This window comes from Pygocentrus nattereri, chromosome 30, assembly GCF_015220715.1.
Source record: "Pygocentrus nattereri isolate fPygNat1 chromosome 30, fPygNat1.pri, whole genome shotgun sequence".
NCBI lineage: Eukaryota > Metazoa > Chordata > Actinopteri > Characiformes > Serrasalmidae > Pygocentrus > Pygocentrus nattereri.
In genome coordinates, this window is record NC_051240.1 from 13,723,132 (window position 1) to 13,740,280 (window position 17,149).

General features: G+C 43.3%; 1 protein-coding gene across 4 annotated transcripts in view; it reads left to right on the top strand.

Moving 5' to 3' along the window:
• nbeal1 (neurobeachin-like 1) overlaps nt 1-17,149 on the top strand; it is a 93,918-nt gene that overhangs the window by 71,638 nt on the left and 5,131 nt on the right. For 2 of the 4 annotated variants that reach the window (XM_037536372.1, XM_037536374.1), the window contains 19 exons: nt 61-224; nt 606-739; nt 1,263-1,364; nt 1,592-1,687; nt 1,786-1,910; nt 2,131-2,271; nt 3,657-3,787; nt 4,261-4,370; nt 6,005-6,122; nt 6,504-6,601; nt 7,157-7,273; nt 7,378-7,467; nt 7,891-8,000; nt 8,951-9,123; nt 9,218-9,312; nt 10,980-11,096; nt 11,681-11,842; nt 12,850-12,998; nt 13,904-14,039. In XM_037536372.1, coding sequence (XP_037392269.1) covers nt 61-224; nt 606-739; nt 1,263-1,364; nt 1,592-1,687; nt 1,786-1,910; nt 2,131-2,271; nt 3,657-3,787; nt 4,261-4,370; nt 6,005-6,122; nt 6,504-6,601; nt 7,157-7,273; nt 7,378-7,467; nt 7,891-8,000; nt 8,951-9,123; nt 9,218-9,312; nt 10,980-11,096; nt 11,681-11,842; nt 12,850-12,998; nt 13,904-14,039 — 2,368 coding nt within the window. The remainder of the gene's footprint in view (nt 1-60; nt 225-605; nt 740-1,262; nt 1,365-1,591; nt 1,688-1,785; nt 1,911-2,130; nt 2,272-3,656; nt 3,788-4,260; nt 4,371-6,004; nt 6,123-6,503; nt 6,602-7,156; nt 7,274-7,377; nt 7,468-7,890; nt 8,001-8,950; nt 9,124-9,217; nt 9,313-10,979; nt 11,097-11,680; nt 11,843-12,849; nt 12,999-13,903; nt 14,040-17,149) is intronic. The other 2 variants (XM_037536373.1, XM_037536375.1) reach the window with 1 other exon arrangement.

The following is a 17,149-nucleotide window of genomic DNA, read 5'->3' on the forward strand; positions in this document are numbered from 1 at the left end:
TCCCCCTGTCTCTGTCCCCCCATCCCTGTCCCCCCCTTCTCTCTCCCTTTCTTCCCCCAGGGCGGATGATGAGGATGCGAGTCAGAAGGAGAAGCTGGTGATGTCAGAAGATTGTGAGCTGGTCACTGTGGTGGACATTTACCCCGGCCGTCTGGACATCACCACACACCACATCTACTTCTACGACAGCAGCACAGAAAAGGAAGAGGGTGAGGGGCAACATAGTAAGATTACGATAATCAGATTTTTCTTTATTTATTTATTTGACACTTTTTATACAAGAAACGCAGCTAAAATCTGAAACATATGGAGCTCATTACGTTTCGTAAAGGTTTCAAAAATAAAAACTTTAAATTAAGTAAATATTAAGAAAATAAGTTAACACACCCTCATCATCAACAAAACGCCGTTTTGAAGGTAGTCAAACTATATACGATTGTGTGTAGTCTCTGTGTCTGTCTCTGTGTCTGTCTCTGTGTCTGTCTCTGTGTGTGTGTGTATGTGTGTGTGTGGAATCCAATGAGTTTGGTAGGAGTGTGTTTATCTGCAGTGACACTGTGTTGTGTGTGTGTGTGTGTGTGTGTGTGTGTGTGTGTGTTGTCCAGGTGTGGGTCAGGACTTTAAGTGGCCGCTGTCTCAGATCAGAGAGATTCACCTGCGCAGGTATAACCTGCGGCGCTCTGCACTGGAGATATTCCTCATAGACCAAACCAACTACTTCCTCAACTTTAAGAAGGAGGTCAGGATCTTCTCTCTCACTTTTTCCCTCGCTTTTTCTTTTCCTCTCCTTTACTCTTCTTTCTCTTTCTTTGTGTTTTCTTCTTTTCTCTCTCACTCCAGTTACTATTCTCCCTGTTTTTTTCTTTCTATTCCTCCCTGTATCTTACACTCTGTCTGTCTGTCTGTCTGTCTTTCGTTCTCTCTCTCTCTCTCTCTCTCTCTCTCTCTCTCTCTCTCTCTCTCTCTCTCTCTCTCTCACTATCTGTTAGTAAAAAAGGCCACAGTAACTCTGAAGTGTAAAGTTGGTTGATTTTTCTTAGATGTAACTGTAAGTCATTGTAATTTGTTTTCTTAAGGGTTCAAAGTGCTATTTACACTTTACTCTCTCTCTCTCTCTTTCTCTGTCTCTCTCTCTCTCTCTTGCTGTCTCTCTCTTTCTCTCTCGCTCTCGCTCTCTCTGTCTGTCTCTCGCTCTCGCTCTCGCTCTCGCTTTCGCTCTCTCTCTCTGTCCGTCTCTGTTTCGTTTACTCTCTGATTGACAGGTGCGTAATAAAGTGTACAGCCGGATGCTACTGCTTTGCTCTCTCTCTCTCCACGGCACTCGCTCACCTCAGGAGCTGCTGAAAGCCTCCGGACTCACACAGGTCAGTGGTCAAAGGCAGTTCATGCAGCAGAAGCAGCTGTTATAGAGTGAGCTTCTCAGACAGAGCTCGTTAGATTACTGTTTCACCATCAGCAGCACACAGTTCATCTCTGATCGATCAGCTTAATTGTATAATTAATTAATAACTAATAAATAAGTAACACTCTACAATACCTGTGTAGTGCTGTAGCTCTTCGGGATAAGGGATTAACTTTTCCTTTGTTTCAGAAATGGGTGAACAGGGAGATCTCTAACTTCGACTACCTGATGCAGCTGAACACCATCGCAGGGAGAACCTACAACGACCTGGCGCAGTACCCTGTGGTAAAACTGCTCTACCCTAACCTCTTCAGTCGCTTCAGATTCTCTGATTGGACTCGTTCCCAGAGTAAACGTGGGCTTGTTTGTCATCATCCCTGCAGTTTCCCTGGATCCTGTCGGATTACACCTCAGGAGAACTGGACCTGTCTGACCCACGGGTTTTCCGGGATCTCTCCAAACCTGTAGCTGTCCTGAATGAAAAGAACGCCAAGGCAGTGAGAGAAAAGTGTGTTCCCGTTGTTCTGTCCCTCAGTTCAGTTCAGGCAGCTTTATTGACATAATTATTATAAATAATCATAAATCATAAATATTTCATGCCAAAACTGGAACTACACAGATTGGAGAGAGGAAAAATAATAAAGTACCGTATTAAGAACATTTGCAAAAAGTGTAAAAATTAAACCGTTAAACAGTAGAAATCATCCAGCATCTGTTTCTCTCTGTAGGTATGAAAGTTTTGAGGACCCTACAGGCACAATAGACCGTTTCCACTACGGCACTCATTACTCCAATGCTGCAGGAGTGATGCACTACCTGATCAGAGTGGAGCCCTTCACCTCGCTGCACATACAGCTGCAGAGCGGCAGGTAAAACACCTTCACTCGCTTCTTTTTACCTTCTCTCTACTCCTGCCTCTCTCATTTCTTTGATGTATATCTCTCTCTCTCAGCTGTGCTTATTAATATGCACGCACTGCATTTTCACTATGTTTGGCTTGAACTTGATGTTTGCTGCATCACCAAAACATCAGATAGTACAGAAACACAAAAGCCATGAAGACCCAACACTGTATACTATATGAGAAGATTGGCTGGTCATCTCTGTGCATCGTGAGACACATCGGCTACTTTATAAAGCGCTTCCTGCTGTTGTAATTTATTTGGATCGTTAGATTGTCTCTGCCGGTGAAGTCACAGTCTTCCTGTTGGAGTTTTGGGAGTTTCTGTTTTCTGATCCTGCTGCTGTTTTTTCTCTCTAACCAAACAGCAAAACTCTCGTTACAGCTGATATGTTGACTGTTGACTGCTGGTTACTGCAGAACCTGCTAATCAGTTCTGGATTTGTACACCTGCCTTACACTACACTGAGTACCTCACCTGTTCATGTTCATGTTAACGTGCTCTGATGTCTAACACTTAGTGTATCTACTTCACTTACTAATTCTCAGCCTGTGTTTTTGAGATCGCTGTTCAGGGCGGCCCCACTAATTTACAGGCTTCAGATACTCACTGATATACTCTTTAGTTTTCTGTCAGATGGAACAGATACACTGCAGTTCTGCACTGAGCCGTTTTTAATCACCAGGTAATTTGAAGTGTGATTTCTAAGTTAGATTTGCTTTTAGTTTTTATAGCCACATGGAAAGCAGGGCAGTTTGTTGTGCTCTGTGGTGGGGTGACATGGATGTGCCTGGAGGGGTGGGACAGTTGCATGGTGGATAGCGCTTTCGCCTCACAGCAAGAAGGGCCTGGGTTCGATTCCCCGGCCGGGCGACCGGGGTCCTTTCTGTGTGGAGTCTGCATGTTCTCCCTGTGTCTGTGTGGGTTTCCTCCCACAGTCCAAAGACATGCAGTCAGGCCAATTGGACATGATAAATTGCCCCTAGGTGTGAGTGTGTATGTGTGTGCCCTGTGATGGACTGGCGACCTGTCCAGGGTGTATCCTGCCTTCCACCCAGTGACTGCTGGGATAGGCTCCAGTTCGCCCCCGCGACCCAGAAGGAGAAGCGGCTTAGAAGCAGGGCCTGAACAGATGTCTTGGTTTTCGTTGGTTGGTCTGAACTTTTCTGTGTACTGTTTAGACTCGTTTCATTCCTTTATGCAGAATTCTCTTAACTCTCATTGTTATTGTAGTTTCACTATGTAGTGCAGCCAGAAGAGGCCTGGGCTATTTGGGCCTGGGCTTCTGTGGAGCTGCCTTGTGACTCCTGAATTGAATTGTGAAATGAACTGAACTGAATTCTCTCCTCCAGGTTTGATTGTGCGGACAGACAGTTCCACTCCATCCCCGCCACCTGGCAGACGTTGATGGACAACCCCAATGACGTTAAAGAGCTAATACCAGAATTCTTCTACTTCCCAGAGTTCCTTGAGAATCAAAATGGTGAGCAAGACCTTCAGACTGGAAAAGGAGAAGTTAGTAAAGCATATAAGAGCATTAATATTTGGACTGTGTATTTGGATTCAATTCAGTGAACCCTCGTTTCAACCTTCGATCATTAGACCAGTGCAGAGCAGTAGTTGGATCATAATGAGAATGATCAGAATTGTGTCAGTACTTCTGTCCATTTTCATAAAGAACAGTTTGCTGTGCAGCGTCACAAACCACACAGGAGTCTGTTAGAGATTTCTCACAAACTCAGCTTGGTTTAAAACGTCTGTGATGATTTAGACACGCACGTGTTTGATCCCAGTTGGTGGGATATAAGCTTCTGCTGCTTGTTGGCTATGTTAGCCTCAAAGCTCCAGTACAAAGCTTAATAAAACTTGTGTTGGCTGATTAATTAAATGTGGGTTGGTTTTTTTATATTCTAACTCTTCGTTTTTCTTAACTTGCCTTCTCCGTCTTCCTGGTAGGCTTTGACCTGGGGCGCCTGCAGATATCTAAAGAGCGCGTGAATGACGTGGTTTTGCCTAAATGGGCCAAATCTCCAGAGGACTTTATTTACAAGCATCGCAAAGCCCTGGTGAGTTCTTTTCTTACCTCATCTTCTCCCTACTGACCTGAATCTGAGGCCTCCAGGGAAAACCAAGTAATTGAATACCGACTGTGTCCCAGAACTCCTTATCCTTGGTCACTCTGGCCCAGATATTTGTACTTTTTCCCTAAGTAAAGCTGCTGGATTTTTTTATTGTGATTTCTTAAAGAAAAGTCCAGCATGTAACTTCAAACGCTATAGGCCAAAAGTATGGATGCAAGCAGTGGTTCTTAAAGTCTCTGTGTAACTGGACGGAAGTTTACTCTTTGAATAATACCTTGAAAGATCAAACATCAAGTTCACCTGCAGATGTTTCTGGTTGGAACACTGAAACGCCTGGATGCGTCCTCAGCAGCATTAAAGGGCTTCTTCGGCTGCAGCTGCATTGCTTATTGTTTAGTCTCCTCTCCCGTTTATTTACAAGTTGGATACGTTCCTCCCGTTGAGAGACTGATGTAGTAAGTGTGACCAGTCTCTGTCCTCCGGTCATGAAATCTGATGACAAGTGGTCACTACAGACATCGCAGGTGTGGACGGCTGTACCAGTGATCAGATCACTCGAGACAGATGTTAATGCCAGGTGTGAACAGGACCATATAGATCAACAAATTTGACAGATTCGGGCACCGAACATATGTCCCAATGCGGCAGGGGTGAATTATGTCGAATCCTGAGTTGTATCAACCTGTGCCCGTCATACAGAGTCATATGCAAAAGCTTGGAAATCTACAGTGAAATGATTTCAACACGTTTTAATGCACAGTTACTGCTTTTCTGCTGAATTTAACATGAATCACGAAATAACATTAATTACACAAATAACAAATGTTTGTATGTTTTGTTTAAAACAAAATAAATGTATATAAATGTATAAAGAATAAAAATAAAATGTGGCCTGGGCAAAAGTTTGGGCACATTTTATATTTTGTTTTATTTTTTCCAGTATGTTAAACTGAGCAAATAAATAGAAAATGTGCACAAAATTGCTAAAAAAATAAATTTTTCGCTCCTTGTAGAGGATTCCTTAACTTGCTTTCATGTCGCTGCAGTCGGAAAAAATCTTTTCTTCATTTGTGACGTTTTTCAGTATTTGACATAATTAAAAAATGCCTGTTGTCCTTAACACTGTATATAAATTTCATGATGAATGGACTAAAAGAAATGGCCCAAAATGACTTGGAAAAAATTCTGGTTCCATTGACTTTCATTAAAAGTAGAGTAGGTTTTTCCTTCTCCTGTGAAGTCACTGTTTTAGAGATTCGAGGTTTGGTTCCGACAGCAGCGACATGTAATTTGAATGTGGGTTTTTAAACTTTTGCACAGAACAGTACAAAAAAAAAAGAAGAATAAACTCTTTCTAACTCCTCGGCCATGTTCCCTAAACTGAGGTTCGAGATTTTATTTAACGTTTGACTGTAAGGCTGTACAAAGGAATACAGCTGCTGAACCTTTATGAGGAAATGCCTCAGATGTCCGGCTGTCATTAAAGCTGTAGGAGGATATCAGTAAACGTATCCGTAGCTTTTATCTCTTCAGTATTAAATGTTGCTTGCAAACCTTTGGTCTGTAATGTAGGTCGGTAAACACCTAAGTGTGTGTGTGTGTGTGTGTGTGTGTTTCAGGAATCTGAGTATGTTTCTGCGCATCTGCACGAGTGGATTGATCTAATCTTTGGTTATAAGCAGAGAGGCCCAGCTGCTGTAGAGGCCCTCAACGTTTTTTATTACTGCACATATGAAGGTAAGACAGCTGTGATGGATGCTATTAACATAAAGAGTGTAAGATCATTTGGTGATCTACTGTCCAGGGTGTCACCGCTCCCCAGTTTCAGTTTCCAACTCCCAAAGCTTTAGCTGCTGAGTGAGCCACGTTAACGTTATTCCTCCTGATAAACAGCCACTCGTTCAACTCTCTCCTCGTTACTCACTTCCATCACTGCAGAGTTTTACAGGAGGGAGGTTCCTCTGTTTATTTCCTTCCCCTCAAATGACCATTTTAGAGATGCAAGCTTTTGTCCTGACAGTGGCGTGTGGGGTTGATTGTACAGCAGCGCTTAAAGAACAACTTGGTGCGTTTGATCTGCCTGAGCTTCCCCACGACTCACGTCTGTTTCTGCTGCAGGCGCTGTAGACCTGGATGCCATCACCGACGAGAAGGAGCGGAAAGCTTTAGAGGGAATGATCAGCAACTTCGGCCAGACACCCTGCCAGCTGCTGAAGGTCCGTGGCTGAAGAGCAGAGTGACCAAACAATAGAGGCTTTATATACTCGTACACAGTAGCCCTTGTTTATCAAAGTTGTGTACAGTCAAATCTGACTGTGAATTAAACACACAGCTAGAGCAGAAGACGTTTATTAAAAATGCTGTTTTAAACGGTCACGTTACACGATCACCGTTTATTTAATTCTTTTCCAGTCTTTGTAATTAAATCTAAAGTTTGGTCAGTAGGGGGAGCAGTGCACCGCAAGTCTTTGATGAATAAGGGTCAGTGTGTTAATATTGAACAGCTTTCAGACCTAAATTTGTGCACCAGGTGGCAGACCCAGCAGTTTATTCCTGTCTATATAATATGACTGAGACTTTTAACCCAGGTGCACTGTGGGCATTCTCTACTGATCAAAAATATACGGTTTTGGTTTTGCTCCCACTTTGAAGCAGTCTAATTTTAAAAAAATGCATTTTTGTTTTTTGTTTAATGTAGTTGTCAGTTAATCCAGTTGCATGGTGGGTAATGTAGTTTTGAATTAACCCATCTGACCCTGTGTCGTGTGCAGGAACCCCACCCTGTGCGTCTGTCCCTGGAGGAGTTGGAGAAGAGGAAGTCTCGGCTGGATTCCTGCCCCCTCAGCATCTTTGAGCACCTCACTGAGCTCAAGTCGTTCTTTGTGGAGGTGAATTAGTTTCTCATTTGTCTTCTTCTGTTTCTTCTTCCTTGTCCTTACATACAGAACATGGTGCGGTTTCGCTCTGATTAAACTTTAAACTCTGCTTCTAGGGTATCAGTGATAACTGTGCCCTGGTTAAGGCCGTAGTTCCCAAGAACCAGTCCCACTCCTTCATCTCCCAGGGCAGTCCGGACACTCTGGTGAGTCTGGGCTCCTTTAGCCGTGCCTGGAAAGCTGAAGTGCTGATGAAACATAATAACCATAATAATATCGCAATTTCATATTAGCATAATACAACCATGTCATATTTGCATATATTTGTGATATACTACACTAATGTAATGAGTAGTTTAGAGAGATGAGCATTCAATTTAATATTTTATTACTATTTATAAAATTAATAGACTTTTTATTGCTTTTCTTTAAATCAAGTTTACCATATAAATAAATAAATAAATAAATAAAAACCAGACTAAAATACAAAGTTTGTTAAAAAGTAAAAAACAAAAACAATTTTGGCAGGAAGGAAGAAGCTGAGCTGATTTTACTAAACACAAAATGAAAGTCTTATCGTAGTAATTCGCTGAAATATCTTGACTTTTCTTTTCTCTTTGATGTTTCAGGTGACAGTGAGTCAGAATTGTCTCATAGGAACTCACGGCTGGCTGCCCTACGACAAAACCATCTCCAACTACTTCACCTTCATCAAAGACCCGACAGTGACCAGTCAGAAGTGAGTGTTTATTATAATAATAATAATAATATTGTATTTGATAAGCGCCCTTCAAGAAACTCAAGGACACTGTACAATAAAAATAACAAAAATTTAAAAATGTACAAATATGCGTTTTTCTCAAAACAAAACCAAGTCCTTTTCAGAATGAGCGTCATAAATGGTTTTCGGCTTAATCCTGAAAGCATTTGTTTTTTTTCCTTTGATCCTTTAATAAACAGTATTTAGACAGTAATCTAGTGTAGTCTTGCTCATTGGCTCAATAATTCTCATCCAGACTACAGTAGGATGTTATGTATACATTATCTTTAATAACGCCGTTTGAAATTTGGCACTAAATTCTACTTGCGTTGTGTGTTTTTTTTTTTTTTTTTTTTTTGTAGGGAAGCCACTGATGATTAATTAACGAATTACGTGTTATTTATGTAGTCGATTAAATGAATCCTTATGCTGTCATTGATTCTGTTCTCTTTGCCACCATCATCATTTCAAGTTGAATCTGTAGGACAGCTGATGTTTATTTTCATGGTGCAACAAAACCACAGAAGGCAAATCGCCCCCTGCACTTCCTGAACTGTATGACAGTCTGAAGCGAGGATCAGGACAGGCCGGTGTATGTATATATATAATTTGGTATAGTGTGAAAAGCCAAACATAAACAGAGCAGATATTTTAGCTACTCATCGCTGCTCCTGAAAGCAGCCCGAAAAAACCTGCGCCTTCCTGAAGAACTAACTGAACTGAAACAGTTGAGAAGCTGTGGGAGGACATGTCCAAATGATGCCCTCTAAAGTCCGTCACACAGACCGAGTGGTCTGAGAACACTAACAGCATCACAGAGCAATAAAGGGTAGCTTGTTTTAAAGGAAAACCACATGCCAGCTTTCCTTCCCTCGTTCACTGCTGCAGCCCTGATCGTTTGCGTTGCCTTCCTCTCTGTGTCCCTGTAGGACGCAGCGTTTTCTGGCCGGTCCTTTCTCTCCGGGAGTGGAGGTCACAGCCAGGCTGTTTGTGGTTTCTCATGATGGAAAGCTCCTATTTAGCGGAGGACACTGGGACAACAGCCTGAGAGTGACATCACTGTTGAAGGGCAAAACTGTGGGACAGCACATCCGCCACATGGGTACCTGAACACACACCAACACAGAACAGATGTGTGTGATTGCTCACCAAACCTTTGAGCTGTCTGTGTTTCACACACGCGTCTCTCTCTGCAGATATAATAACTTGTCTGGCCACTGATTACTGCGGGATCCACCTGATCTCGGGCTCCCGAGACACCACCTGCATGGTGTGGCAGGTGCTGCAGCAGGTCAGTCTGAGGCTGTAAAGCCACACAGGGACACTATCTTTAACATTAATTTAAAGTCTCCGTTACCGGTTAATAACGTTAATTATGTTCCAGGCAGGCGTGTAAAGTATTCTGGCTGTTCACTGATCCCAAACCAACCCAGTTAAAGGGACGTCCCGCCGATTTTTCAGAATATTCCAAAGATTCAGTGGTTGTGACATAAACGAAATTATTCAGAGACGTTCCATGGAAAATGATTCCAAGACTCTGGACCTAAAATTTCTCTACAGTCAGGGTTGACAGGAACCAGGGGTCATGAGGCCAATAACATGTAAATATAGCCTTTTTTAAATATCCAAAACCAGTAAACCTACACATTTCAAAATTTTTATGTGTAATGTTCATAGTAAGTTTTCTTTTTGGGGACATCTGGAATGCCCCAGATGTACCTCTTTACCATAAAATTGATTTAAAAATAAAGTTTAAGCCGCAGTCTTCTCTCAAAACCATCACACATTGCATAAAATAACTTTTAGAGAGCTTTTAGAGACGTTACACTGTAGATGTCTGGTTCCCATCATCTGTCAGTAAGTATGAGAATTCTGGTTTGTGCTATTGTTCGTCATTAGTCTGGGAACAAAATTGCAACAGTCCCCTAATCCAGTCTGACCTCTACATACAATGAACACTAGTGTTGTAGCTGCAGCTGTGGAGTTGTAGACCTTAAACTTGCAGTCTTAGTCTCTGGACTCGCTCTCGTCATCGTTTGGTCTCAGTCTCGTCTCGGTGTAAGGTGAACTCGGAAATTGTTGTCAAGACCAGCCTAGTCCGATGTTCGTGTCCAAGGGAACCGGAAACGTTTTATTATTGAACATCAACAAAACATTCAAACAGAATAAAACTGTCCTTTCTCTGTGTTTTGGGTTCACACAAAGGACCACAAACGCTTACATGGCTCACGAGATTGAACTGATCAGATTGTTTTTTTTCTGGCTCACCTAATGAGACAGCTGATGATGTTTGGCCGTTACTGAGAAAAGCTTCCTGACTCCGTTTCGACAAGCGTAGATACGTGTAGTGTTTCAAAGCTTCATTTGAGAAGCTTCCTGAACAAACGGCTCAGTGGCTCTTTTTCAGTTCTCACACAGAACTGAAGCCCAGCGCTACACATTCACGGCCGTAGTTCCTCCATTTCGGTTTGCGCTTGGTTTTCTTGGTTTTCTCAGACTAGATGTGGCGGCTGCTTCACATGTAGATGGCCCAGCCTCAGGATCTTGCCTTTTGAACGACTCTAACTAATCATTTATCTGTTCCACACGACTGGAAAGTGAAAGTGAAACATTTTATACCGGCTTGCACTAAAAATGAGAAAATTACTGGTTCCCACTTTTCAGAACGATCAGTGAGCTCTGTCCACAGACATCCTCTTTGTATTTATATTTGGACGTCTTGCTCATAGACTGGGACCTATGGATTTTAGAATCATAGTTTTTTTTCCAAAAATAAAAGCAAGGATTGTTTCATATCTTTGATAATGGGAAATCAGTAAATTTGAAGGAGAATATGTTCCATTTGATTTAAAAGGCTTTGTAATGCAGAGTAATATCTCACCGTTTTGTATCTCTGGCTAATGTAGCCACTTATCAGCGCATCAGTTGTGGACCTAAATGAAACGTGTCTTTGTACAGGGTGGAGCCCCAGTGGGTCTGAGCCCTAAGCCGCTACAGGTGCTGTATGGACACACTGACGAGGTGGTCAGCGTGTGTATCAGTACAGAGCTGGACATGGCTGTTTCGGGAGCACGGGTACGTTTTACACACAAACACACATTTCAGTTTTATGCTCTCTCAAACCCTCAGAAACACCACACGTAAGCCCTCCTGGACATGAGTTGGTTTTCGGTTATGTTGCTATGGTAATTGTGGAGTGAATGCTCCTCTGTAATTGGCTGAAACGGGAGCTCCCTCAGTAACGGAAGTCCTGTTCCAGTCCCTCACCCTTTATGGAGATATAGGTGTGCTGTTATTGTTGTTTGTATTGAGTGTTTCCTGTAGTGTAATGCTGCTGTGACCATCTGGGCTTTGACCTTTCAGTCCAGACTATCTGTGGGGAATTTAAGGAAAGAACACAGATAATTTATCCAGAGATAATTACCCACTTAAATCCTGGCCCATTACATTACACCAACACACACACTCACACACATATTCTCCACCTGTCCGCCAAAATTCTGTCACCGCTTTGTAGACTTTGTAGGTCTCAGAGGACTAATACTAATGTCTAACAAGGCCTTGTAGATTATTTTGTGGTTGTTTGTGTGTGTGTGTGTGTGTGTGTGTGTGTGTGTGTGTGTGTGTGTGTGTGTGTGTGTGTGTGTGTGTGTGTGTAGGATGGTACCGTGATCATACACAGTGTGCGGAGAGGTCAGTACATGCGCTCCTTGCGGCCCCCCTGTGAGAGCTCACTACCTGTGTCCATCACACACCTGGCTGTGTCCTGGGAGGGGCATGTGGTGGTGCACACCTGTGTGGAGGGGAAAGCCACACTGAAGGTAACACACACACACGCTGTTTAGAGCTTCAGGAATATTAATTAGGGGCAGACAGGGATTAGGCTTAGTCCTAAAACGCATCTCCATTCAGAATGCTGTGTAGACCAGGACTAGGACCAGTCCATGTTTAAGGAAAAACACTAACATATAACATTACTATACATTCATTTTTCTGTTCGTATGGATTTTTTTTTTTTTTTTACTTCAGACACTTTACTGTTATTTGTACAGGAAAACACTGTGACCTTGAACGATGCAGTGCTTTAGATAAGATGCTCCTAATGGTTTATACTTGAATAAACTTTTAAAGTATACAATTGTTGAAACTTTACCTAACACAGGAAAAAAATAAAAACCGGTAACGATGTTCCCTCATTTGGTCCATCAGAGGTGAAGAATTTCACTGGTGACTAATAAATATTTAATGCATATAATTGCATATCATCCATTAATAAATGTTCAAATAAGGGATAATAAAGTACAATAATTACAACAGTAAAAACGACATGTAAAGCAGGTAAAAGTCTCAGTCTGCAAGTTTGTTCCCTGATGCTCCTACAGTCTCCCAGGCGGCAGCAGACTGAACAGATTGTCCCTGATTATCCTGAAAGCTGTCGGTTTCCTGAGTGTGTGGTCATGTATGGCGTTGAGCACCAGTAATAGGTTCAGCATTGTTTTCAGGGCTTTGCGCTTCTGGATGCAGCCCAGCTTTAGTAATTCAGCCCGTTATGCTGTCGTCTGTAAAGGTTCGTAAGAGCAGCCTGGATCGTGCCAAACGTCTTCAGCTTCTTTAGGAACCCGGATACACTGGAGTCTTTGCTATGGCTTGTGTGACAGTCCATGTCAGGTCATCCTTAACGTGCAGCAGTCACTGACCCTCTCCACCTTAATGCCGTTGATAAATAGGGGGACACTGTCACTGCAGTCCAGGATCTCCTTTGTCTTTGCGGTGTTCGGGAAGAGGTCGCTGCTCTTGCTCAAGTAACTAGTGGCGTTTGTGTGTTCAGGATAAAAACGCCCTGCACCTGTACTCTGTGAACGGGAAGCACCTGTGCAGTGACCCTCTGAAGGAGCAGGTGACAGACCTGTGTGTGTCGGGAGAGTACATCGTCATGGGCAGCGAGCAGGGCTTCCTGTCCATCAGAGACTTGTACAGGTAAGATTCCATTCTCTCCTCTTCACCTCTCATCTTCTTCTCTTTCTGTTCTCCTCCTCTCCTCTCCCTTCTTGTTCTCCTCTCAGATTCACCTCTCCTCTCTACATGCTGTTCTCCTCTCAGATTCACCTCTCCTCTCTACATGCTGTTCTCCTCTCAGATTCACCTCTCCTCTCTACATGCTGTCCTCTCTCCTCCTGTTCGCCTTTCCTTTCCTCCTCCTTTCCCGTTCACCTCTTCTGTCATGTTCTCCTCGCTTCCCAATTCCTGTTCGCTTCTCCCTCCTTGTTCGTCTCTCCTCTCCTGTTCACCTCTCTTTTCTGGTTTTCTTCTACTCTCAAGTTCGCCTCTCCCCTCCTCCTCATCTCCTGTTCATCTCATTCCCTTCATCTCCTGTTCATCTTTCCTTCTCTCCTCACCTCTCCTCTCCTGCTCTGTTATTATTTAGCTGTTATCCCCTTCTCCTCCTTCTCTTCTATTCACCTCTCCTCTCCTCCTTTGTCTCTCCATTCCTCTCCTGCTCAGCTCTCCTCTACCTCCTCTCTTATTCACCTCTTGTCTGCATCTCACCTCCCTAGTTCACCTCTCCTCTCCTATTCAACTCTCATTATCTTCTCTCCTGTTCACCTCTTTTCTCACCTCCTTGGCTCTCTTCTTCTCTTGTCCTCCCCTCATCTTCAGTCCCTTCTTCTGCTGTCTTCTCTCCTTTTTACGGGACAGTGTTCAGCTCTGTCTGTCATTTGTCTATAATTACCGTAAAGGACACCTGTGTTGTTCTTCTCAAGGAAGAGGGCTGGAACTCATATCTGCGCTGAACATGTTAAATGAGCTTAGCTTTTTAAATCTGCATTTTATTCATCGTGTTTGAAGCTTTTTAACACCATCTCTTCTGGTTGCTGTGGCAGCCTGGCCCTGTGTGTGTCTCCCATGGCGATGCGGGTGCCAATCCGGTGTGTGTCGGTGACGAAAGAGCAGTCGCATGTGCTGGTGGGGCTTCAGGACGGAAAACTGATCGTGGTGGGGGTGGGGAAACCAGCGGAGGTAAAAAACTCCTTCAGGAACTACATCACCCAGAGGATGCACGGATCCCCCTTAATGAACACACTCAGAATGCACGCACACACACACCTACTGCATTCCTAATTCACACGCGCACACACCCACACACACACACACACACACACACACACACACACACACACCTACTGCATTCCTAATTCACACGCGCACACACCCACACACACACACACACACACACACACACCTACTGCATTCCTAATTCACACACGCACACACACACACACACACCTACTGCATTCCTAATTCACACACACATGCGTACACATGCGCGCACACACACACACCTACTGCATTCCTAATTCACACGCACGTGTGCACACACACACACACCTACTGCATTCCTAATTCACACACACACACACACACACACCTACTGCATTCCTAATTCACACGCACGTGCACACACACATGCGCGCGCACACACACACACACACACACACACACACACACACACACACACACACACACACACACACCTACTGCATTCCTAATTCTCACACACACACACACACACACACACACACACACACACACACACACAGGCCGGATATGCAACAAGAGATAATATCGCTCACACACGCCGCTCAAACACGCCGCTCAAACATGCCGCACACACACGCCGCTCACACACACAGCTCACACGGCGCTCTGAGACTGAACACTTTCAGACTATCTACTCAGTGAAAGATAAGCTCTCTCTCTCTCTCTCTCTCTCTCTCTCTATCTATCTCTATCTCTATCTCTCTCTCTCTCTCTGTATCTCGCTAACAACCCCCCCAACACACACACACACACATCTCCAAGTCCAGAATACTTTCAGTCCAGATATGCGATGAGTAATACAGTACTGTGCAAAAGTCAGAGACCACCCTTCGTTTATTTAATTTCCAGTCATATCAGCCATGAAGTGCTAGTCAGTTTTTCAGAAGGAGATTTAATCTAAAATAACCTGCATAAGGAAGAGGAAAATCAAAGGAAAATAATAATAATAATAATCATTATTTTTTATAACTGATTACCTCAGTTGTAAGAGGCACAACATGAACCAACGTCTAACACTGAATTTTGGAATTATGTTATTTAATTATGTTAATTATGTTTTCTGCTGAAAAATGAATAACCTTTACTAAAACATTTGACTGGATATGAAACCTCTGACGCTTTCACAGTGCTGTTGTAAGATGCATACTTGATACAGGATACACACCGAGACATCCTCTCACATACACTCAGCAGTTCATACACACATCCCAAGTTCAACCCTATAGACAACCCTGTGAACGGAGGATGAGTTCTCCTCACTATGACGTTCTGAAGTACTGAAAACGACACCATATAGCACTGACTGTGTTGCCAAGGATCGGCAACCTGACCGTTATTGTGTGAACAGTTGCCTTGTGTTTGTGTGGATGGTGTTGTTAATAAATATTGTTTACCAGAGATGTGTAGTACAAAGGTGAACTCGTGGGTTAGCCAGCAGAGTTTAAAGTCAAAGTTCACCTGAACGGCTTCACTTTGCTAACCTGTGACTCCAGCTCTGTTAAGCAGACTCCTTTTGTTTACTAAAACCTCATGTGAGCAACAAGCTGTTTTACTGTTGTATCTAACCACAGCATACCCCAATTCATTTACCGCTACTAACGGTCAGAGTAGTGTTCCGGTCACTATAACAGTAACGATAGTAAGAGTTGTTGTAATGTTGTTCAACTAATGCCTTTTTACCAGAGGATGACCTTAGCAGTTGTAGCAGCAGCACTAATGGTTTTAACTCCAGTGGGCAATTTGGTCAGTAGTTCAGGTCCAGAAAGTGAAAATCCTGCTGTGTTTTTGTTCCGACTGTCTGGCCTCTCTAGTTCGCTCACACCAGCAGTGGAGGTGTCCAGGCAGATGGAACCCTAACCCTGAGGATTTTTACCGTCTGGACCTCAGCTACTTACCTCAGCAGACAAATCAGCACCTGGTCTTAAGGCCTGGCTGGAGGTTCAGGATTCACTCAGATTTGTTTTCGCATGACTGAAACAGAGATATTTTGTGAATGATTGATTGCCATCTCATCTTGACCTATACTGCCTATCAAAGGACTGGGGTCACCTGGCTTCACAAAATGTTTTAATCCAGTAGCATGATTTCTTCGTAGATTGTAGAACCGACCACTTCAGATTTGCTTAATACTTTCAAGAAAGGCTCATCATGACCAAAATATAATGTGTCATTTTTTTTCCTTTTATGTTTAATGGCTCAAAAATCACAGTGTCTAATTACAAGTATGCAAATACAGGGTGATTTAAAAAGATTAAACACCGTGTTTTTCCAACCGTGAGGCGCCGAGGAACCATCACAATCCAACTGTAAGAGGGGGTCATAGAGTTTCTGACCGGCTCCTTCAGTCTGAGAGGAGCTGAGACCCCTGAGCAGAACGTTCTGCGTTCTCCACGTCAATAAGAGTGAATCCGTCAGAACTGTGCAGCGGAATTTTCATCAGCAGTGAAGCTCCAGCAGCTCAGAGCGTTCGGCGCTGGTTCCACAGCACTGGATGATCTCCGAAATCCCACTGAAAGAGCCGTGAGAGCAGCGACGCCCGACGCGCTCAGTCCAGTCTGGGATGAGTTTGACTGTGGTGTTGATGTCGTCCATATAGCTGGAGGAGGTTCAGACTGAGACCTTGTAGAATTACATAATAAACTTTATGCTCATTTAAACTGTTTACAGCTCACAGCACTGATCTGGAAAGATTTACTGGAGAAATCAATCATTTTGAAATCGGATGAATCTTTTTAAATCACCCTGAATTTAGTTGCCAAAAATGAACTGCAATATGTCTAATAAATGCCAAAGTAAGATCTCATGTGCTGCAGTTTGGAGATATGGATGGCACCAAATTGAGCACCCACCTCCAAGACTTTCACCAAGCCATACAGTGGCAAACTTACATGGAGTCAGATTCATTCAGTTGAACAAAAGTACTGCTCACATGATGGAAAGCGAGTCTCTCCAGGTGTCTCCAAACCTTTGACGAGCAGTTCGATTTCATAAACCAGCCACTTTGATTTGTTTAACCAGCTCACTGTAGA